Source organism: Calypte anna, chromosome 10 (assembly GCF_003957555.1).
Source record: "Calypte anna isolate BGI_N300 chromosome 10, bCalAnn1_v1.p, whole genome shotgun sequence".
NCBI lineage: Eukaryota > Metazoa > Chordata > Aves > Apodiformes > Trochilidae > Calypte > Calypte anna.
The window spans coordinates 18,028,263-18,052,093 of NC_044256.1; the positions used below are offsets into that span (position 1 = coordinate 18,028,263).

A 23,831-nucleotide genomic window follows, 5' to 3' on the forward strand; every position below is an offset into this window, starting at 1 on the left:
CTTAAAGAAGGTTTTGCTCCCTAAAAAGGGGTTTTGCTCTCTAAATGAGGTTTTGCTCTGTAATTGGGGCTCTTCTCCTTGAGCTGGGCCTTGCTCCCTCAAGAGGGTTTTAATCCCTGAGTGAGGTTTTGCTCCCCAAAAGAGGTTTTGCTCCCCCAAAGAGGTTTTGCTCCCAAGAGGGGGACTTGGCTCCCTAACACCCAGAGGAGCTTTGTCCCTAAAGGAGCATTTTCTCCCTAGGGAAGGTTTTGCTCCTCGGGAAGGTTTCGCTCCCTGAACTTCTTCCCCTGCGCGCGTTTTTTTGCCTTCCCCTCAGAGCAGCCTGGCGGGAGGCCCCACGAGCCCGGCAGGGGGCGCTGGAGGGCAGCGGCTCGAGCGCGGGGCGTGGCCACTTGGATGTGGGAGTGGCCAAGCGCAAAGGGGCGTGGCCATGCGGGGCGGGTGGCGCTCAGAGCCCCGCGGCGCGGAGGCAGAGACGGAGGGGAGGTGGGGGTCAAGTTGAGTCGGTAGTCCGGGAATCACCTTAGACTTTGATTCTGCGTCCCGGGCAAGATGTGGCGGCGTTGGGAAGCAGGATGGGACGAGAAGAGGGAGTTGCAGGAGCTCAACTCCCGGTTGCGTGTCTTCGTGTCCCGCGTGCGGGAGCTGGAGGAGGAGAACCGCTTTCTGGCGCGGGAACTGGCGGAGCTGAGGGAGCAAGAGCTGATCGGGCTCCAGGTACCCGAGCAGGAGCTGGCCTGGCTGCGGATGCAGCTGGAGGAGCTGAGTCGAGCGAAGCTGGAAGCGGAGCTGGAGCGGGACGGGCTGCGGCGGGAGCTGGAGGAGCTGCAGGTGCTGGGGGCTGAGGTGCTGGCGATGCGACGGCGCCTGGAGCCCGAGCTGGCCGGGCAGAGGCAGCTGCTGGAGCGGCTGCGGATGGAGTGCGTGGGGCTGGAGGAGCTGCTGCTGCAGCTGCAGGCAGAGCACGGGCACCTGGCGGAGCGGCAGCGGCGGGAGATGGTGGAGATCCGGCAGCTGCGGATGGACCTGGCCGCCTTGCCTCCCCCCTTAGCTGGACTGAGCCTGGAGGAGCTGGAAGAGACCTACGAGATGCTGCTCAACCAGACCTGTCGGGAGACCCTGCTGCGTTACCAGGAGCAGCTCCAGGTGCTGCAGGAGCAGGAGGCGCAGCGGAGCCGGGAGGACTTGGAGCTGCTGCGGGAGGAGAGCCGGCAGTGCCGGCAGCACCTGGAGGATCTGCACCGGCAGGGCCAGGAGCTGTGCGGGCTCCGGGAGCGGCTGGAGCGGGAGCTGCTGGCCCTGCAGGACCGCCACGGAGCCGAGGTGGAGGAGTACGAGGTGGGTGGCAGTGTCCCCTCGCTGTCCCCATGGTCCCGGGCACTCTCCCTGGCCGGGCCGCTTCCTTCCCATCCTGGCCGTCTTGTTCTGGTGCTGCTCTGAGTCTCCTTCCGCCCTTCCCCTGGCTTTTTCCTTGCGGCTCTGACCCCTCCTGAGGTGTAAGCCCCAGTTCCTATGGCCATGGCACTCTGCTCCTCCAAGCTGTCTCCTGTCCCTCCAGTTGCCTTTGCTGCAGGAGGTGCCCCAGAACCCCCCCGCAGGCTCTATCTGACTGCATGCCCAGGGCTTCCCGCCCCACTTTGCCCTTCCTACAGTGGGGTTTCCCCGGGGTGGAAGAGGAGGTGGCCCAGCAGGAGTTTGCTGCTGCCGAACTCTTCTCTGAAGGGAGCAGGGAGTCTCTTTGAGCCCCACCGCTGCCTTTGAGGAGAACTGGGTGCCAAGGGTGGGGATCAAAACCAGAAAGTGACCCTGAGGACATCCTCCCGGTGACAGGTGCTCCTTTTCCAAACTGTGCCCTCAGAAAGTACCCAAGAGCATGGAGCTGGCATCTGGGCTTGCCAGGGTTCCTGCTGGGGTTGGCAGAGGCACACAGGACATGGAGCAGGTCCTGGGAGCAGGTGGGAAGAATCCCCATGCAGTGGGATGTAGAGCTCCCCTCCTAGCCTGAAACTTGGGGGTTGACCTTTTGTGATGAGAGAAATTATCTAAATTGTTTTCTTGCTTCTCACATGCTCCTGTGCACCCTGATAAAGCTTGGGGGGCCCAGAGCAGTTAAGGAAACCTGTTAGAAGGCGGGAAGATGGGGTAGTGTGCTCTGGGCAGTGAGTAGAATGGGAATTTTTTTGAAATAAAACTTTAACCAGGGTTGCTGGTACCTGTTCGAGGTGGATATTTGGTGTTAAGCACAGGGTTGTAGCATCTCTAGCTGAGAATTTGCTTGTTCTCTGAATAATGTTTGTTGTAACCATGTGAGATCTCCCTATGTGTGTGTGTGAATAGATCAGCAAATGCCCAAACAGCAAAATATCAGTTCATCACATTTAGAGTGGAAAGCATGTATTAAATGCTCGTGGATCGATTTCCTGAGGGCAACATTTCTTTTGTTCATTGTTAGACCTTTTATTAACACACTGCTGGAGCTGGGTGTTTGTCTGAACCCTGTGTACCAGTGATGATATTGTGTCCAGCAGCCCTGCTAGATTCTGGAGATGCTGGTGGTTGGGAAAGGACTGGGACCTGTTGCTATGTGTCTGGTTTTTGTACATTGCTAGATTGTTTGCAAGTTCTTGTGAACTGAGGCAGATTAGGTATGTAAGAAGTAATCAGGAAGACTTTTAACTTTCAAGTTACTTCTTTTTCATTTTTGACAGGGCAAGCAAATCTTCCAATCATGTTGGAATGTATGTAAAGCTTAAGAAGAAGATATTATATCTAAATCCCTCATTAATTCAATCTCTCCATCAGTCAAAAAAAGGTGTAAAGAAAAAAAAACCCTCTAGTTTTCTCTATTCCTTAAGGAATACAAACTTGTATAAAGTGTACATAAACCTACTAATATTCAAAGTTATTTTGATTTCTAAAATATGACCTTGCTCTCTACATTTATTAGGAATTTATAATGAAAGTTTCTTAGGACTTCAAGCGTCACTGCTTAAATTGAAAACCTTTAAATATGGTGTTTAATAATAGCATTTTGTGTAGCTCACAATCTGTGCTACAAGTTTTTATTCTAAAATAGGTGTGTTCAGATACCTGACTCTTTCTTTCATTATAACAGCTTGGTGCCTCTGTATCTGGTCAAAATTTTAAATAATTTTATTTGGAAGAGCAAATGAAGACAGAACAGCCCACTGTAGAAGTTAGATAATCAAAATTAATGCATGTCCTTGGATTGTCCTGATTTGATACTCAGAAATGGACTGTTACTTTGATACCAAGATAACAAACTTCTGGTTTACTCTAGCAAGCATTTGGCATGATTTGGATTTCACAAGAACAATATCAAATCTTCTTAATACAAGAAACAAAAGAAGTGCTTTGATAGGCAACCTGAGCTGTCTTATCTTTCAAAGAGTATCTAGATTTTCAAAGAGTGCTTTCAAAGAGATACTTTCAAAGAGTATCTAGATGCAAATTTTGGTGAAAATGGTATCATGAAGTTTGTAACTTCAGAAGGCTTTCATATTTAAACTCCTTAATTTTTAATGAGAAGGCCTTTCCCAGTGGCCAGTCTACTGTACATGAGAAATAAAATTTGCACACATCAAGGAAGAAAAATTATAGCATGTATAGGAGTAACTGTCAGATTTTTCTTGTCATCAAAGCTTTTTTTCCTCCCTTGTTATTTCTTTCATTGGTGACAGAATGTTCAGCATGGATTTTAAACTACTTTTTAAAGAACATCTCCATGCTTATTTATTGTTAAGTGTCACACAGAAATGATATTTATATGCAGATTTTAGTCAAGAGATGATTTGTCCATTACAGCTGCAGGGGCAGTTAGATTTATTCATAGTTTCCATATAACACCCAGTTGCCTTATATGTCCATCTTTGCCTCCTGCACCATCCTTATCCTCACTAAAGCTTTCAGCAGTGTTAAATAGAAATATGTATTTGGAGTTACAATTTAGCTGAACCAGGCAAGCAGTAAATCATACATTGCTTGGAAAATTTTCACTGGTCCAGGGATGAGCTCAGAAGGTCTTCTGTAATTTTAGCTGTGTTCATGAAAGTCTTCTGCAAAAACTTGCAGTGATTGGAGGAAACCCAGTAATTTTTGGATGTAAAAATGGCTCATCCTTCTGCTTTGAAACGAGGCAGACATTTTTCACCTAATACAGTAGCTTTAGGATCAGTTCCTGCCTTAGTGTTGTGAGATCCAGAGAAGGAGAAAACATCAAATGAACATAAAATATCAATATGTCATGTGCATTTATTTTATGTGTACCAGTTTCTATCCAGCTGAGTGCAGTGTCAGTTCCTCTGCTGCTGAGCAATAGGATCAGTAAATAGTCCCAGATGGAACAGGCTGGAGCCTGGAAACCTCTCTTTATTCCCAGAGTAGGTGCAACTTAGACAACCCAAGTAAATTCTTTTCCCCTTACTGCCCTTCTAAAATTTCCCACTGCTGCCTCGAAAAGAACATCTGAAGGGTGAGCAAATTGCTTCTGTTCAGTTTGTCAGTTCTAGAAGGACCTCACTGGGATTTGGAGGGGCTTGGATTTGATGCTCTTGAGAAAGAAATTTTTCCAGGAAGGTGCTGTGTGAAGGAAGCCCAGCTGCACCAGCACAGGTTACCTCGTGCAAAATGGGAGCTTGTTGGTTTGCCATCTCCTGAACTTGGCCAAAGTTGTGTACTTTTTGGCATGTTTGGAGACAAGATTTAAGACCAATTGTCCTCTGCATTATGTTAAAGCATGAGGGTTGGAGAGGTGTCGGGATGAATTCCTTTGGAATTATTACACAGCTGGCTGAGTTATGTAGCCCCTTATGGTAGTCATTAGGATATTGGATTTAACTCAAGACTTTTGGATCCGGAGTGCTCCAGAAATCCAGTGGGTAGACTCTAGGTGGATTTTTAAACCTGGGCTGCAGGCTTGGGGATGAGGAGCTGAAATTCCTGTGTCTTGGAAGTGTGAACATTCAGAGCTCCACACATGCTGGATTCCAGTGTACAGATTCCCTCCATTAATTCATTTAGGACTGCAGCAAGACCTGAGCAGTGTGAAGCTCTTTTTAACACGTGCACATGTAGAGGGTTAGTTGTTGTGTTTAACTGAAGCATCATTTCATAGTTTGTACTCAGAGCTCTTATCATCTCCAGGGTTGGTCCCATGGGGATCCAGGCTTTCTTGTGTTTTGCTCCTTTTGCTGACTCCACTGGTTCTGTCAACACCCTGTCCATTCTTGCTTGATAGTCCTTCCCTTTTAAAAGCAGGGCCTGGCACTTTTCTTTACATCTCATCTTGGGATTTTTCCATTGTGTCAGTTCTTGGACAGGATTGTTGCCTCAGAGCAGCCCAGGATCAGTGGTTCTGCTTCCAGCTTTGTGTGATGTTGCCTCCACTTCCAGTCTGGATGACTGGAAGCTTTTGGGTGGTTGATGGTTGATTGTGCTTTTTCAGATGTGCAGATTTGGCTTCTGCCATAAACAGGGAATTTTAGATATGCTAGAGACTGTAGGCAAAGTTTGTCATGTCAGAGAAAACATCAGTGTAAATTTAACAAAAGCTGCATGGGAAGTAGAATAATGTGTTATAGAGAGAGATGTACTCACATGTATGTGAAAATATAGGCTGCTTCATAAAGGTTTCTTAGCTTCTTTTTACAAAAAAAAAAAAAAAAAAAAAAAAAAAGACTATTAATGTTTGAAATGCCAGAACTTAATATTCTTAATTCTTAAGCCTTACTTCTGCCTAGCACATCATACTGCCATTACCCAATCTGGAGAGTCTCTTGCTGTATCTTTGGTTTTTTTGCTATTGCTCATTCTGTGATATTTGAAGACTTGCTGCATACAAATGATGTAATTTGAATTCTTAGAACTAGACTATCAGTGTCTTCATTTCCCAGTTTGCATTGCAAAGCACTTGTTAGGATGCAATCTAAAATACACTGTCATGAGTTCCTGTCCATGTTGCTGAGGTTTTGCTCTGTGACAGTGCAGTGTCCCTGCAAATTGATGTAAACAAAACAGAATCAGGCCTTCAGTGAGATTTAATTTCTCTCTTCCCAGTCCCTAGAACAAAGTGTAATCTATACCATCAATCTGATTGATCTGGGTTATTGGAAATGATTAAGAACCATGCTGAACAGCTAACATTGATACTTTCTGAGTCTGTACTGAACAATCAGCTCTCTATTATCAGGGGAAGGCTCATTTTACAGAAGATGGCAATTTGCCCTTTATGTGATTAAAGCACTTGCTTTCTGTGATGTTCTTTTGAAGAGCATGAGTCAGTTGTCTAAATCAAATCTTAATATTCTGTTGCATTTGCCTTCATAGCCTTTCCTGTTGTCCACAGTTACTCAGCATTTAATCTTCCATTTAGTTTTAGATCATTTTGCACTTCAGTATCTGTTAGTTTTTATGTTACTTCAAAACTAAAAATCAATATTTCTCTTTAGAGGATAATCGATGCCCTAGAAGAGGAAAAGCAGTTCCTGACCAGGTCAATCACAGATTACCTGAAGGACTATCAAGACCTACTGCAGGTGAAAGCAGGCCTCATCCTTGAAATTGAAACCTACAGGTAAGAATTGTGGTCACACTCAGTTGTCTAATTGGAAGCTAATTTAAATCCCATTGTATAGATACAGACCCTCATTAATCCTCTTTCCAGCTTTCAAAATACAGACATCTACTTCTAAAGCCTTGGATCAAGAGCCCATGTGCCTATTGTGGTTTGTTAGATGGAGTGAATGGACCCTTAGTATCAGTGTGGTGCTTGCTGTTGGCTTGTTCTGTGACATGGGTCACCATGGCAGTCTGTACTGTCTGTGAAGGGAAGATAACACCCCTTCAGAAGGCTGCTGGTACATGTGGAGTTGTCTGAGATGTCTGGGAAAAGTGTAAGAATAGTAACATACTATTACTTATTAGGAACACTAATAAGAATTCCCAGTAGTCAGAGGTGACCACTGTGTGAGCAGTGGAATTTGCTCACACAAGCAAAATTATTTCTGACACCAGAGCAACATATTAGAGAAGCCAATAAAACCCATAGAAATCCTATTAACTTTATTTATAAAGTGATATGTAAAAAACCTTCTTAGTCCTGGTCAAGTTGATATGAAATTGATGTCAATTGTTGGTGCAATATTGGATTTCAAGCTGAGGAGCCAGTATCCCTAATTGCAACCTATAAAAGGTGGTGTAGTGACCATCTGTCAACCTATATGGCACATTTAATTGCTTAAATATGTTGATTAGTGTCCACCTGCAGCATTGATACAGGAAGTGATCTCCCCATTTTCCTTTCACTTGTAGAACAGTGAGAAGATAGCAGAAAAGGTTGTTTGGTTAAACCCTGGCTTTCTCTGCCCTTGGTTTGTTATTGAAAGATGTTGGGTCAAGCTTGAGATACCAGCAAGCAACATTTCTGCTAATGAAGCTTCAGGATTGTGTATATCTCCAGCCATTTAGGAGCTGCGGAGTTGAAAAGCTGGAGTAATTCTCTTGACTGGAGAATCATGATGTATCTGTTGGCACATGGCCTAGAAGTGATTTGGAAGGAAAAAAATACAGACCAAAACCTGAACTCTGAAGGAAGTTACTACCTTACTGTAAAGATCATGTTGGTTTTCTACAACTAGCACAATATTTTCAGTAAATTGTATTGATATATTCATCTTCAAAGGCAGAGAAGTGCAGTTCTTACTGCATAAAGTAATAGTTGGCAAAAAACTTAATTTCAGCCTACTTTTGTATTGTTTTTAAGGAGAAAAACTCAGTCATTACCTTGTCTATATTGTGTGTATTATTCATATTCAACCTGCATAAGCAGTGATATTACCAGTTCTAGATGGTTATGCCTTTGTTCCCTAAAGTGTTGATGTTGTCTTCTAAGCCTGAAATGTTGCAATGAACCAAAAAGCACCTAAGCCTAGGTACAGATGGACTATTTCTGAGCAGTTCAGTAACAGACTAATGATCAGAGGATGTCTGTACTCCATCAAAGAGCAGAAAAGGTCTGTTCAAGCTGCCTCCAGTATTGTGTGCCAAGAAAATGAAATCACAGGCAGTAGGTGGGACCAGTAATTTGCAGTCAGCTGGCAAGCACAATGGTAACTGGATGTTTGTTGGTGCAGTGGGATCCCTGTGATCCTTGGAAAGCCATCAGTGTCTGGAGCATTACTGGTAGAAGAGAAATTGTGGCAATGGTATCCAGTTGTGATCCTTAGCTCTGCATGTGTTAGTTCTGTTAACTTGGCTAAAACCTGTGAGTGTCCTAAATTTACTCCTAGCTCTGATGTTGACTTTGCTATTGTTACTTAAACTTTCTCCCTTGGTTTATTCATCTGCAAAATGGGATTAGCACTTTGACAATAACAGAATTATCAGAATTGTTTCTATGATTGGTATTCATCCAGTAGTAGGAATGATAATGCCCAGATATTTAGTTGGTTGGACACACTTTGAGTTATTAAGTGAACCATCAGTTCTGATCTGTAAAACCCTGTAAGCCCATTAAATTCTGGAACTTCTCCACAGGTCATATCCCTGCTTATCTGAGCATCATTAGTTTGTCTGAGTATTCTCTGCACTTGTTAATGAAAGGAGAATAATTCAGCATCACCTGCAGCATGTATTTGTTTTCCAGTTAAGAAGCTGCTTACCCTGTAGGGTTTCTTCATCTCATTATAGGGAATGGTGCCACTGATAGTCTTGAGAAGGCAAACTTCAGTGGTCAAATGAGCATCTACCTGCTGGGGAAAATTTACAAATGAAAACAGAGAAACAGGCCTTGCTACAGAGCAGAAACCAGGGTATCTACTGCCTGCAAACAGAATTCTTTTAAAATATCAGTAGCTAAAAAGTGATTGCTCTGTTTTGCCATTTATTCAGTTTTACCTGTTCCTCTGTTTTTTAGTTTTTTTTTTCCTCTTCACTTAAAGTAACTCAGTCCCTACTACATGTAACCATCAGAACTGCTGTGGGAGGGAATTGGATGTATCCAGTTAGTAAACTGTCTAGGAGGAGAAATCTGGACTGCTCAACTATGCACTTTTTCAAATCCTCTTCCTCTCTCCCAGGTCATTCTAGCATGTGAAGCCACCTGCAGTCTGCTTCAGCAAAGGATGCTGACATATACCCTTGCTTATGCATATTTGAACAAAATGCCTTTTATTTCCCACTTAGTTCAACATTTGGAACTTTCCATTGCCATTCAGAGGTTTCCATGAGGGGCTTGGCATTTTCTTTTCTCCCAGCATTAATAGGTTAAGGGTGTGGGATCTCATCTACTTCTCAAAGCTTTCTGTGTTCCTCCCATCCTGTAGTTTCTCTTTGTTTTACAACTTCTACAGATCCTGTTTTAAAGCCAGTTCTTTCCATTAGTCAACATTGCTCAGGGACTAGCAAAAAAGATCATTGTTGCAAGGAACACCCTTCCCCAAGGACCAAGTGTGCTTCCTCTCTGATTCTGCTCCCCTTTCCTGCTCTGGGGCTCACTCAGCAAGTTGAATGTATGTCTGATGTGGCTTTATGAAGTTATACATCATAGGAATCTTTATTTTCAATCCAGTTTCACCAGTTTTGAAGGAAATGTTCATCACATCATGCAGTTTTGTTCTGTGTTCTCAGAACCCTGCAAAACCACAACCACTTAGTTTTATTTCCAGAGAGAAGTGGTCAATTAGCATCGTGTAAGACTTTTTATTTTAAAAGGAGGTAGAAAATCTGCCTCAGGATCAGAATCACTATCAAATCTTCAAGCCTCAGAATCTTCTCTTCAAACAGCACAGGCTGCCCAGAACTTCTGCCATCAGTTAATGTAATTCTGCCCTTGCTAAGATAGGTTGGTGTTGAAAGGTAAAAGGTTTTCCTTTGTAATTCTAGCATCACACAGATGCTCTGTTGGAGCATCATGAATTCTGCAAAATTGTGTTTTTAATTTTAATTTTTTTTTTTTCTGCTTTGGTCATGGTTATTGTTGGCATCTCGTAACAGGCTTCTCAGGCATACTTCCCAGTCCTCCTTTGGTTGCTTTCCTCCATCAAGGCTTCTTGTGATCCTTTTCATGCCTTCCTCTGGAGACACTATCACCAACATTAAGGCCTCCTCACCGTAGGCAGTTTCAGTATTTCCAGTTTACAGCTTGTATTGTGCAGTATGTCCAATTCTTGTGTGTATTTTATTTTGAGAACATTCTGAATTTTCTACCCTCAGGGAATTTAACATGCAGGTAGATACCTTTTGGTCTTCACACAGTCCTTGTGTGAAAAAGGCATGGGGTGATCTTGACCCATAAAAATGCTTCCTCCATCCCATTTCTTGGAGAGGTTTTTGTTTTGTTTTTAATCCCAAATACTCAGCATAGAGAGAATGAATTTTCATAGCCCTCTGCCTAACTTCCCCTCCCTGAGATTGGGTTTCTGTAGTTGAAATAAAGTCATTGCTGTTGTCAGTGGCCATAATAACATTTGAACTGTGTCCTTTTGTTTTTGGCAGCTTCTCTCTCCCTACCCCACCCAATTTATCTCATCCACCTGCTTTCATGGACTAGTTATTTTTGCTGTCACCCAGCACTTTATACAGGGCTTCAGGCTGACAATCATGTTGCTGCTAATTTTATCTAAAGGACATTAATGATCAGATGAATTAAGGATGTAGTTGGAATATTTTGTGGCAACACTAAGCAGTAAAGCAATGTGTGTACATGTCACTTGAGATCTGATTCCAGGGAGTAGGTGATGTGGTTATTTTTTAGAAGAGTGCTGCTTGAAGGAATGTTGGGTTTTTTTAATTTATTTATGTGAATACTCAGGAGTTCATAGAGTTGAGATTCCTGCTCTTCAGGCACTTGAAAAGTGGTCATCACCACGACAAGGTTATAGGTTAAATGATTGGTATTTGGAAAGGAGGGAAAAAAGGAACAGAGGGAAAATGCCTTGCAGCAGCTGAAGCTATGCTCAAGCTGAGGAATATAACCTGAGTTTGTTGGCTTCCAAGCCAGTGCTCAGTACATTACTCTGCAGTTTCTTATGCTAGATGTTAATGCAAAGTCAGTTTAACAGAGAGTTTATCTCCTAAGCTTGAAGACATACATATTATGAACTGCCTACAGTAAAACAGACTCACTGTCCTGTTACACAGAAGTTTAATGAAGCTTTGTCTGTCTTTCACTTTCAAATACAGCATATTTTCAGTAGCAATATTTCAGATCCAGCTTTTCTGTGTGGTGTTGCCCTTTGCCATATACAGTTACCTCTTGGAACTTAACTTTAGTGACCTCACACGTTGCTGTAGCAACTGAACAACTGTTGTTTTAACAGCAGCCAGAAATCCTTAGTCAGACTACCCACATTCCTGGTGTTTTTTTTATCATGGTTAACACTTTTATTGCCAACTCCTTGACAGTTTTCTGCAACGTCACCCCCAGCTTCTCTAGTGTGAGTCTATGTAAGCAATTTGTTTGGCACTTGTTAGCATCACCAAATCAGATATTTGCTCTTGGGAACCTTTTCTATATGTGCTGAAGTAGCTTGATTTCTGTAAAGTCTCTCCTAACATGGAGGATGATATATTGCTTTTGGTTTGTTTTTATGACTAACAGAGTAGAAGTAAAGTTGTCCATCTGAGACTGTTTTAAGGGGGAAGGTGACCCATGAATATGTTAGGTAACTCTAATTTGGTTTTTCTTCTGAATTGAGGCAAATTAATTATTGCAGAGATACCTTACTAACCATATCTTGCTGATGCAGCGTTTTCCTACTGAATCTAGAGGCTGTTAGAAAGCAAAAGAAGCACAAAATATCCAAAGTGATCAACCACGTGGAGTGTGAAACCCACAGGTGACATTTAAAAAGGCTGCTTTGTTAATTTTGGCAGAAATGCCCAGCAAATGTGTTTATACCACAATCCTAAACTGCTTTCAGCTCCTCCCACCCGAGGGAGTCAGAAGCCTTGGCTATCATAATCCTCCAGCCTTCCTCTTGACAGCTTTCATGTTGCAGCTGTGTGTTATCAGTGCAAAACATCTGGCACTCCCCAAACTGGAAAGGACGAAGTGGGTATCCCAGTAGTAGAACTGACTATAAACCCACCAAAGTTACTGTACTGATTATAGCATTCTTTTGCATACTCAAAGATCCTGCCATAGATTTTCTAGGCTGTTGCACCAAAATCATAGAGTCAAATGTTGCAGTCAAGCAGGTTTTTTTTCTGGGGATAACAGTTTTTTGCAAAAGTGGAAAAGGGACAAACTGGCTTTTTTCTTTTAATTAAAAAAAAAACCCAGCTGGACATATTTTATGTCAGGCAGTATGTGCATATAGACAGCAGTGGGGAAGGAAAGCACACAAAGAATTCCAGTGAATTTATCAGGAATTCTAAGAGCCACTTTTAGGAAATAATCATCTCTATAACTCCTAGAACTGAATAAGATCACCCTAATACCTACTTTCTGTATTTGGTATTTGGAAGAAGCCACTAATGAGTGGATCTTGTCCAAGTCAGGAAGCAGTATATTGAGTAATGTGGAAGATTTGATCTAAAACTGTCTTGTGTCTGCTCTTGTCACCTACTGTAAGATTACTGCAAGGTTCTCATGAACCTGAGACACTAAGAATCTAGAAGATGCTAAGGAGTTCTCATTCCCAGTCATAAAAACCTGAGGTGTGAGAAACACTCAGGATCAGACCCAGCTGCAGGATAATTATTTCAGTTTCAGAGACTTATAGATGTTAAATATTATGATTATTCTTTCTGATATTTTAATGGAATACCTTTTAATGTGTTTTGCAGAGCTTTATTAGAAGGGGAGAGCAACCAGTGGATTATGACATGGAGAGATCAGTATGGAGGGAAATTGCCTCAAGGTAAAAAATTTATATTAAAAATTAATATTAAATGAAATTAGATATAACGGGAAGCTATTATGTTATAGCATTTCTGGATAATACTTTTTATGAGTGCATTGAAAAGTGAGTATTGAATTGGTTTTGAGTCTTAATATTTTAAATCAACAGTGCTATTCTATAGGAGATAATTTAGGAAATTATGACTCAAGTGGAGAAGGTAAGTTGGGAGTGATGTTTCATAGCTCTGCTAGCTACAGAACTTTTGGATGCCCTTAGGTCTTCAGAGTTTTGAACTATAAAGCAAGAGGTATTTAACAAAAAATACACTTAAAACCATGGAATTCAGCATCATGAGGCACTGTGAGTGTTAAAAAGCTTACGTGGGTTTAAAGAGAAGTTTTAGCAGAGTAATGAAAGAAGAATGAAAGACTTACTAAACATAAAGATCCCATTTCTATCTTAGGAGCTGCCAATCTCTGGAGGCTGTGAGAGTATACCAGGGAAGTATCACTATTTACTTGCCCTGTTCCTAGTCTCTTTCCTATGTATCTACAGTTGGTCCCTCTAAACAGGATATTTTATAGGATGGAGTTTCAATCTGACTGCTGTGGCCATTGTTATTAATAACAGAATTCATCTTGGTAATACTCCTGAGTTTAAAAATGCCTGGTCTTAAAAATCATCAGACTATCATAGCCAGTGATCCCAGAGGAGATTTGATGGCTGTGTCTGAAGTAGTTAAATTCAGCAAACCAGGACCTAGGCTGAAATGCTCACATAGAGCTGCCTGTGCTGTTGAATTGTTAGCACTGTCCCTGGCACAGTTTTGATCTGGATTAGCCAGTACTTTGCAGACAATGCTCAGGCATATTCAGTGGTTACCATAGCCCAGGAAACACTAACAAAAATCAGAGATGTGGCTAGGTTTTTAGGAGTAGATTTGAGCTGTGCAGTGCTGGTTGGTTTTGAGCCAGATGATAATTCCTGGTTCATTTTATTAAGTTGCATAGAGAGAGCCCCAAAAGTTCTTTATTTCTCTCCCTGGTTGTATCTTGTGGCTATGAAGGGCTATATTTGTATTTTCAACTTAATGGGGTGGCCATTAATTCTTTCATTTCAGGAAACTGAAAAACATGAGGCCACTTGGACTATAATGAAGAAAAAAAAAACAAGCCTAGGACATCAGCATACATTGCTAAATAAGAAATTGTAAATATAAATGTGAAAGGTATAATATTAAAGTAAAGGCCATAATACCCAGTAGCTCACAGCAGGTAAAGTTATCAAGAACTTGCAACTTAGTAAAAAGCTTTGCTTTCAGTTTTAATATAACTTATGCATAAATTTAATTATCATGAAAAACCTACAGGAATGCCTTTACAAAGCTCCACTGAAAATGAAGCCATTGTTTCTTTCAAAGAATTAGTAGATTTCTTGGTTCCTACCCTCTATTTTACATTATTTTAGATACAAGCCATTATTTTAATGCTATGATTTTTTTGCAGATATTATTAGCACTTCATATAACTACACTGATAGTTACTCTGCTTATCAAGAAAGAAATAGAAATAAAGCTTCACCAGCTCTCAGGATCACTGACAGAAGACACAGAATGCCAGGGACAAGCACCAGCAGCTCAGCACGTTACTCATCTCGCTCAACACAGGCTGGATCACAGACAACTGGTAGTGGAAGAACTTTTGGAAGAGATGTATTTGGTTCAATATATCGCCCTTCAACAACTTTTAGAAAGGATGAGAGGATTCTAGCAGACCACAAAGAATTAAGAACATTTACTCCAGCCTACAGTAGTTGGAAGCACACTGACATGCAGCAAAAGACAATTCCAGAAAGAAAGAAAACAGAAGTCACGACTTCATCCAGGGTATCTTTTTCAAAAGAAAAATCAGACAAGGACCACAAGCCTGACACAAAGCCAGGGGTTTCTGAACATACAAGCACAAGACCAAGCTTCACTAGATTTCCAGTTTATGAGCTGGTTACCAATTATAAACCAACTAAATATGAAGAAACCATAACTGAAACTTGGACCACACTAAAAGGGAAGAGAGGAGGCAGTGAACCAACTGAAGAGAGAAAATCTCTGCTGAAAGAAAAAGATAAGCTAGAAAAACAAACAAAGGAGAAGAAAAAGAAAACAGATGAGAAAACTTTAACAGAAGAAGGAAGTGTTGATTTTGGAAGGAAGATTGAACAGACAAAATATATCCATGAGGAATTTGTTAACCAGAAGTTAACAGGGAATGATATTTCTAGGGCAAGAACTTTGATAAGTGAATCGACCAAAAAAGATGCAAATGTGACCTTGGACTCAAGGCATAAAGATGTCATTGAGATACCCATCTGTCTGGAAACATCTGCTCCTGATAAAGAACCTCAGAGTAGTAAAGAAACAAGGTTACACAGTTTTGAAACTTCCACAGGAAGAGAAACAGATGACCATGTAACTAGGCCTGACGAAATTCACCAAATGGGTTTTTCAGAAGCATATTCCAGTGACATTAGTAATGAAACAGGAGCTCTGTCAACTGAAAATATAGCAGAGAACATTGTGGCTGACATTCTTAAAAGTTTTACACAGTCTTCTAGTTCACAAATATCAACAGAGACGAAAGTCACCTATTTTAATAAGAAAGAACAACCAGATGATGGGAAAATAAAGACTGAGATCACAGTGCAATCTCAAGTTCAAGAAGACATAGATATTTCTGATGGAGCTGACATGGGAGGTCTGTTGAGCCAGGATGTAAGAAAAGTGGTTCGAGAGGGTGTAGAGGGAACTCCTTCCAAAGAGGAGATAGAAGACATTGTACATCATGGCCTGAAAGGAAACGAGGGCAGGAAGAATGTATCTGTTAATGTTGAGATTGTAGAGGAGCCACTAGATTATGCTGCTGATGAAAGGGCAGATTTTTCAACACCTTTTGAAGTAGAGGAAGTGGAAGATACATTCCCTGAGAGAGAGAGGCGTTATGGTGATGAGGAAGAACAGGTGACATTCACCTATGACAGTGTTAAAAAGAAGAAGCAACGCCATGAGAGTTTCACTCATGTGGAAGAAGTAACTGGGGAAGATGATTCACCTGTTGAACAGAAATATTTTGTGTCTGTTCCTGATGATCATCCTGTTATTAATGAAAAAGATGATGACTCGGTATATGGGCAAATTCATATAGAAGAAGAATCAACCATTAAATATTCTTGGCAAGATGAATTTTTGCAAGGCACGCAAAGTAAGAGAGATGAAGGTGTAAGCTCTCCAGAAGAAACATATCGAGTGGTAGGTGAGGAAGCAAGTGCCCGTATTTTAAAAGAGTCTCCTGTAGCTGAAACGTCCCATGTTGAATCCACTATTATTGAAAAAGAAATTAAAATTCCCCCCGAATTTCAGACTTCAATAAAGGGTCTGTTATCAAAGGAAACAAAGGACCCTAAGCATCGACTGAAGGAAGCTTTGGAGCAGCTGGAGGGCAGTCTCCCAGAAAGTGTGAAAGATGAGCTGTTTGCACTAACAAAAGAAACTCAAGCTGACTCCAGTAACTTAGAATTTGATATAAAAAAGATTGATCAAACGGAGGATGGTGGCTTGGTGACAATTGTTGCTGAAGTCAATCTGTCACAGACCCTTAATACTGATGAATTTGATGCAGCTCAGCTTGGTGAAGTAATTACAAGTGAAGAGGAGAAAGCAACATTGCACTCCCTAAAAACAGAGAGCACAGAGAGAGTTGTTGATGGTAGAAGCAGTATAGAAGTCGATGCTTCTCACAGTGATGAATACATGGCTTTGGGTGATCAAGAAATCTATAAGTCATCCACAATGAGGAGGAGTGGGGGTGCAGGGTATCACACCACTGAAGAAGTAATTTATGACGGTTCGGTTTTGGAAACTTCTGGAGAAATTTCTCACTCACCACAATCAACTGATGAAACCAGATCCATAAGGCATATTAAGGTTGGTCCAGCAGAAGTTCAGAGATTTGAGCAGATTGTCTGTGAAGTGCCTGGTTCTGAAACGCTGGAGCTCAGTGCTACAGAAGATTATCTTCAAAGAGAAGGATCATCAGAGTTCAGCAGATCTGTGAAGCAATATAAACTGGGTCCTAAAGGAATCCAAACCACAGAAGAAGTAATTTATACAGGCCCTATTACTACAACTGTAGAAGAGATGGATTCTGGAAATCTTTCCCAGAAGGTTTCAACAGACCTCAACAGGTCCACAACACATGTCACAGTAGGATCAAGGCATGTAACTGAGGAAGTCTCTTTTGAAGGGTCTGTTTCAGACTCTCTGGAGCTCTATAGCTCAGGTGACCAATCTCAGACAGAAGGGGCTGTGGATGTCAGCAGATCAGTAAGGCATTTTAGATTAGGTCCAAAAGAGTTCCATGCTGAGCAAGTTATCTTTGAAGGACCAGTCTCTGGTAAAGTGGAGGTCAGTGACACTGGAGACTTCTCACAGGCACAGAGTTCAGTCACACACGTTCAGTTGGGTCCCCAGGAGTTTATGACAGCTGAAAAAATAATTTTTCGGGGGCCTATCTCTGAGTACACAGAAAGAAGTGGACTGGAAGATGGGACTCTTTCAGAAGGCTCCTCAAAGCGTGTTAGAATAGGTCAAGTGGGAGTTGAAACCACTGAGCAAATCATGTATCATGACTCCCTTTCTGAAACTGCAGAGCTCCTGAACAAGGAAGGACATCTTTCAGAGAGTGAAGGAAGCTCAGATTTCAATAGATCTTTCAGGCATGTTACAATAACTCCTGGAGAAACTCACACTGAGCAAATCATCTTTAGAAGCCCAGCTGCTGAAACGCTGGAAGATCTCTCACAGACAGAGGAGGCATCTGAGAGCAGGAGGTCTGTCAAGCATATTAAAGTAGGATCCAAAGAAACATCTTACACTTTTCAAATGGATGTTACCAATATTGGTGGAATATCTACAGTAAAAAGTGGAGAACAGCAAGCAACACTGCTTGTATCCAGTAAGCAAGACCCTTCTGGTAGTCAGTCACAATCTTTTTTTGAAAAAACTGTACATCTGCAAAGCATGGTAGACCAAAGTTCAGGTACTTCTGAAGAAAAGAAAGTTGCTCTTCTCTATCTGGACCATGAGGAGGAAGATGATGATAATGATGGACACTGGTTCTGAAAGGACTCTTAAATGAAATTACTTGGTGATTTTTGATGATGCCTGAAAAAAGGCATGAGGAAGCACTCACACTATTTAGATTATGGATAGTGGACTGAGAAGTATTGAATCTAAGCCTCTGCCTTTTCAGCACAGTTTTACTTTATTGGAAATTTTGTGTACAATAATTTCAGATTTCTCCACCTAGAGCGACAGGAATTTGCTACTGGGGAATTCAAAGGATTGTACTTATTACTTGTTACAAAGCAGGTCAATTAATAAGCCTGTGCTTGAATAGGACTTTTCCATCATTTTTTAAATACTGTATTGCACTTGGTTAGTAAAATACTCAACAATTCTGTTTAAATCTCAAGCTACTAACTGCAAATATAATAGAATGTAAGACTAGGGAAAGTGGTAGGTAGCTGATTTTCAGTTCTGTGTACTTATATGCAGTACCTAATGAAGATTTTAAGATACAGTTATTACAGCTATAAAAAATTCAATTCTGTAGGATCAAAATAAGCATACCAAGAAGTGACAGAAGTGGTATTATTTCTATAGCTAGAATGCAGTGAAAACAAGAGGTAAATCTGAAGAATTCCTCACAGTATTCATGAGAAATAGTGATTTTTATGGTTAGATAGTAGTATATTTAATGTCTTTGAAAAGAAAACAGATTTTTAAAATAGGCTTTATTATTTTAACTAGAGTAAGGAGAACTCTTTACAGCTTTAGGAGCTGTGTACATTAATAACATCAACTCATTTTGCTGCATATGGTTTACCTTAATACAAGGTATTGCTAAGGGTAAGTGTGAAGTGTCAATCATAATTACATAATGCCTAATTTCTTACTTCAGTGAAATTGGCTCCTGTGTGTTCTGTTCTGAAGAAAACTTGTAAAAGTGGCATTGATTGACACTTATGATCCTTGTGTGTCAAGTAATTTCCAGATGATCCTTTTTTTGTTTACAAATGAGATGATGCCCTTTTCAGTTCTGCAAACCCAACCTGAGGTTTGGATTTTTTTTTTTTTTTTTTTTTTTTTTTTTTTTTTAGTTACTATTTTATTGCAAATAAGCTAATTTCACTTTGATTGCACATTGGTTAAATGAAGGACATGACTTAACTTCACAGTGACCTCAAAGTCCAGATCAGAAGCCAGCACCAGTAGCTGTACTAAACTGTGCAGTGCCAGCAGAAGCAAAAATAGCAGCCAGAATATTTTTGTCACTGGGATAAGAAGATACCATACTGGACACACAGGAGAAACAAGATACACAAATGAGATGCTGCTATTTTTACCCCCACATGCACATTCACTCCCTCACTTTTTTACACCTTCTCTGCAGAGGAGAAACCTCTGGATCCGGGCACCTGCATCCAGTGGCTTCTGACTCAGAATAATTTTCCTGTGGTTATTTAGGCATAGTTTTGTGTGTGCTAATCCAGATTAGAATCCAGTTAAACTATTTTAGCCTGGCTTGGCTACTCACCTTTCAGATGCCTTAGTGTTAACAGAAGGTAGAATTTTCCCAAGTGCCTGTTACTTGATAATTCTGAATGTAACTGCAAAGCTCCAGAGAAGCTCCATGCTGACTGACATATCGTGCTGTTTCAGAGATGAGACAGTTTAATTGTTGTGTGCCTTAATTACCAAGTTTGAAACTGTACCAAGTTATCAGTGTTCCCAAAGATTAACTCACGGGGTTTATCTGAATTGCAAAATTTTCTGTCTGTTTTCCTCACTTGGTGTAAGTGTGAGCAGCAGTGGAGATGTGGATTGAATGTTTTTTTTTTTTTGATCGTGCACTATGAAATCATTTGTTGCAATTGGAAGTGTAGCAAACAGCTGGAAAATGAATAGAAAGCTGTGTAGAAGCACTAGAGGCAAGTATGCCAAGTTTATTTATACTGTTCACTGTGTAATGGATAATGTGTTTTCAAAATTATTCATATATGCTCAGAAAAGATCTCATGTTTCTATTTAAAAATAGGCTGGTTTTAATTGTAATTCTTCTAATATCATCCTATACTTTTCTTTCTTTATCTGACCCTCTGATTTTCAAGATAACATCTCTATTTATTTTCATAATTGCATATAAACCAGAATTTTCTAGTGAGGTATCTAACTGCAAGCAATCAGATTCTATATTCAGGTATTGAATAACTGCATAAAGGAAAAAGTCAGGGCTGTCATAAAAAATAGAGTAAAAAAAACCCCAAACAAACAGTGTTAGTTTGCTCAAAGTTTTGTTAAAAGCTGTAACTTAAACATTCACTGTTAAACAGATATAAGAATATCTACAGAAAATCTATTTTGTAACCAACAAAAAGCTCCTTACAAGGTAACTCATTGATTGATACTTCAAGGAATCTTTGACAGATATGTTCCTTAGGAACAACTGTACCAACACTCTGTTCTGTTCAGTATTCACCTGCTCAGAGGGTTATAATGTCAGATGAAGGAATAAACTGGTAGGGGCAAGTGAATCATAAAATGTAGATGGCCTTAGTATTAAAGGAGGGGAAACCAAAAAATAAACAGCATTGTTTCTACTGAGGCAACAAGAACTCTTTAAAAATTCTTCTAGATATCACTTGTCAGATGTAGTACCTAGTTCTAGTTCTGTTTTCATTGCCTGGAGAGAAAAGATTGTGCTGTGTACATTATTTAAGGTCAGGATTTTAATAATCTGTTGGAAAAGTAAGTTTATTGGAAGGAACTGGAAATGTGTATTTGTGTAACATTTAAAGGCATCCCTAACTCCTTTGCATGAATGCTCTCAGACTGTGAAAACAAAGATATCTCATGTTAAAAGGAGTTAAATTTTAGAAATGTTTGCTTAAGCAGCCCATTTTTTATTTAGTTCTCCTGAGACATTTTGAAGTAATGACAGCTTTTGGATACTACTACCTTCAGGCAACAAAACAGAATTAGGTGGATAATTGCATCCTGCAGGCCTAATGGTTGCATTTGCAGAATCAGAGCCAGAGGTACTTGCATTACTACTAAGAGCAAATATAACCTACTACCTGGTGTACTAACTCACCCTATATAAGGTCACTTTCTGCATAGGTATTATAACTTGTGGCAGAGAGACTTGGAGATGTAACTTTGGTCAGCATGCACTTCTGAAGCTTACTCATATAACTTGTGCTTTTCATTAAATACAAGTAAGAAGTTTACTGCTGAGTTTGGATTAATCAAAATGCTTTGGAAATATAACAATATTTAAAAATATATTAGTAATTTAGGGGGGGGGAGAATAAATATGTATTTTAATGCTGATAGAGATCAGAAGTGGGGCACTGTTTTCCAGATGTGTAAACCACTGGTTTAGAAAGCAAATATAGTACAGAATATTAAAAAAGCTGTGTAAGAGACCTAGAACACTGTATTGACTGATGTTTGTGAATAGCAGGTGTTACAAAAGACGGTAAGAATGTTGAAACTGGGTTTGTTGATGTCAGCTGTGTGGAACCTTGCCAGCAGCTTGTGTTTGGGTCATTTGCAATGCAACTGCATTTTTGTGGTGGTAGAAGCTTTGTGATTTTACACTTTTTCACTCTTGAGTATTAAACGATCAAAATCACCGTGGATTTTTTTTTCTTTCTTTTCATCTGATATTTCTAAGGCTGCGTTGTCAAAGAAAAAGTTTTGTGTCTGTAAATACCTGAGACCTCTCAGACTGAGTTAATTTTGGTGAATTTTGGCTCGAAGAATGAGTGTCATGTTTCTACCCAGCACAGGCATTTCTTCTTTCATGTTGATAATAGAGGTGCCTCTTCTTTATTGTCCAACAATTGGTTGGACAAGCAGCGTTTCTTGAGTTCAAAACAGCAGATAATGAGAGAGACAGAGTAGAAAACCACACAGAAGGTGGGACCTGGAGATGCCAGCATGATTATCTTCCTTGGATCCTGGGATTTGACCAAGGTAAGTCTTAACTTTTATCCTTTTGTAGAAAAGAAAACCTTTTTATGCATCTTTAGGCCTTTATTGGAAAAGGATTTTTATTTTTTGGTTAATGGGCCCTCTCTATGCTGTGAAGTTTGATTTTTCTCTTTATTTATATACTTGGTTTGTAATGAAGATGTTGCATCTTTAGCCCAGTTTTCTGTTGAGTGAAGAAATGAGTCACAATGGGGTTTTGTATAAAAGACTGAGAATTTTTAATTCACTAAGGAAAAAACCACATGGCTCTTCTGTTCTTCCAAAGCAGGGAAAAAAAGTATGTGAAGCTGCTTTCTAAATCACAGCATATTCTGAATGACCAACTAAATAGTTTCCACTGAAACTGGCCTCTGTCAGAGCAACATTTCCAGCCTTCATCCACTATATTAAGTGGTGTTGCTGTTTAAACTCTCAAGTGGTTAAGACCTCATTTCTCTGAAATTCCAAGTGTTTCTGACTAGCAAGGAATGGCACTCTCAGTGGGTTGATATTTTAATACCCTTTTTAAGATTTATTTTCATTGTCTTGGCATTGACACACTTGTCACTTGTGATAATGTTTTAAAGATGCAATGGGAATGTTACAAGCTAGAAAGGAATGTTTAAAATTAAATGGGAAGGAAAGGGTGTTTATTCATACCCCAAATTTAAATAGTTTCAGCAGTAAAATCCTTTCTTTCTGATACATCCCTGCAACTAAATGCAAGCAAAATAACAGGCAATGTGCCCAAAAAACAAGGAAAAGTTTTTTCAGCTAGGAAAAAATCTGGGTTTGAAAAGATGATGTGTCCAGCTCTTGGGAAATCACAAACCACTAGAATTGGTTTTAATTTCCAAGCCAGAGTGTGAAGCTGCTGTGTACAAATCTAACCCATCTGGTTCAACTACAGACCCTTTTGTTCAGGTGAGGAGGAGTTGGTAGATGCTGAACCTGAATCCTAGGTGGAATTTGCAAAATTGCTTTCATGCAAAGATGAGACATGGGTTCTTTAGTATGGCCAGGAGAAAAGGAACCAATTCCTTCATCTTGGTTGAGAATGAGAAGCCTGTCCTGCTGGCCTTGTTTCCTGATGGTGGTGATGTGCTTTGGGGCAACAGTCAGAATGAGACCCGTGGTGGGGTGATGTTAGTGTGTTGATCTATCTTAATTGATTTTTTTCTTTTTTTCAGCTATTTTATAACCCTGAAAAACAAGCAGGGAGATGGGAGATGTAGATTATAGTTTATCATCAGGTCAACCTTGTTTGCCATTTTAATTTTATGGTGCAGAGAGAGGGTGCCTCCAAGACTCCCAGTGGTTTCATGAAACTCTGTGAAAAGGCAAATTCTCTTTATAGCTGGAAATTGCTGCTTTCTGTTGGTTGATTTCTCTCATTATTTTGGCTTTACTTTCAGTCAATATCATTGCATCATCCTGGGAAGACAGTGAGGTACCCTATGACCATCTCTGTCACTATTTGTTGTTATCACTTTAGCAGAGGAGTTAACCAAGAGAATCACTGGGGTTTTTTTCTTCCTATCAGTGAGGAATAAAACTGAACATATTCTTTTTTTTTCACTTGCTGCTTTGGTTAATCAGAAGGGTGATGGTGGCACATAATCAAATCTCTGTAGGCAATGGCTGTTAAATCAGTGACACATCTGACATTTAGGAGTTAGCACTCTGAACTGCTGCCCTGGGAACTTTCCAAGAGTTTGACTCATCTGGCTTTTCCATCAGGGATTTGTGTGACACTGGTGCCTAAATAGCTCTGAGAAGTGCAAAGGAACATAGATTGTAACCATGCAAAAAGATGCTCAGCCAAGAAAAAAAGCTAATTAAAAAACAACCTCTAAATACGTCAGCAGTTTCTTAAT

At 40.5% G+C, this 23,831-nt stretch overlaps 1 protein-coding gene across 1 annotated transcript; it reads left to right on the forward strand.

The window, feature by feature from the left end:
• The first annotated feature begins 453 nt into the window (after positions 1-453).
• SYNM (synemin) lies at positions 454-21,618 on the forward strand. Its single transcript, XM_030456642.1, has 4 exons — positions 454-1,338; positions 6,468-6,592; positions 12,808-12,881; positions 14,369-21,618. The coding sequence occupies exons 1-4, from the start codon at positions 553-555 to the stop codon at positions 18,034-18,036; spliced, it is 4,653 nt and encodes a 1,550-aa protein (XP_030312502.1). The 5' UTR covers positions 454-552; the 3' UTR covers positions 18,037-21,618.
• Positions 21,619-23,831: the final 2,213 nt, after the last annotated feature.

Excerpts from the sequence above, each read along its gene's own strand:
- SYNM (XM_030456642.1), top strand. The coding sequence starts at position 553 with ATGTGGCGGCGTTGGGAAGCAGGATGGGACGAGAAGAGGGAGTTGCAG. Across the intron at positions 1,339-6,467 it reads CCGAGGTGGAGGAGTACGAG|AGGATAATCGATGCCCTAGA; the intron begins GTGGGTGGCAGT and ends ATTTCTCTTTAG. Across the intron at positions 12,882-14,368 it reads TGGAGGGAAATTGCCTCAAG|ATATTATTAGCACTTCATAT; the intron begins GTAAAAAATTTA and ends ATTTTTTTGCAG.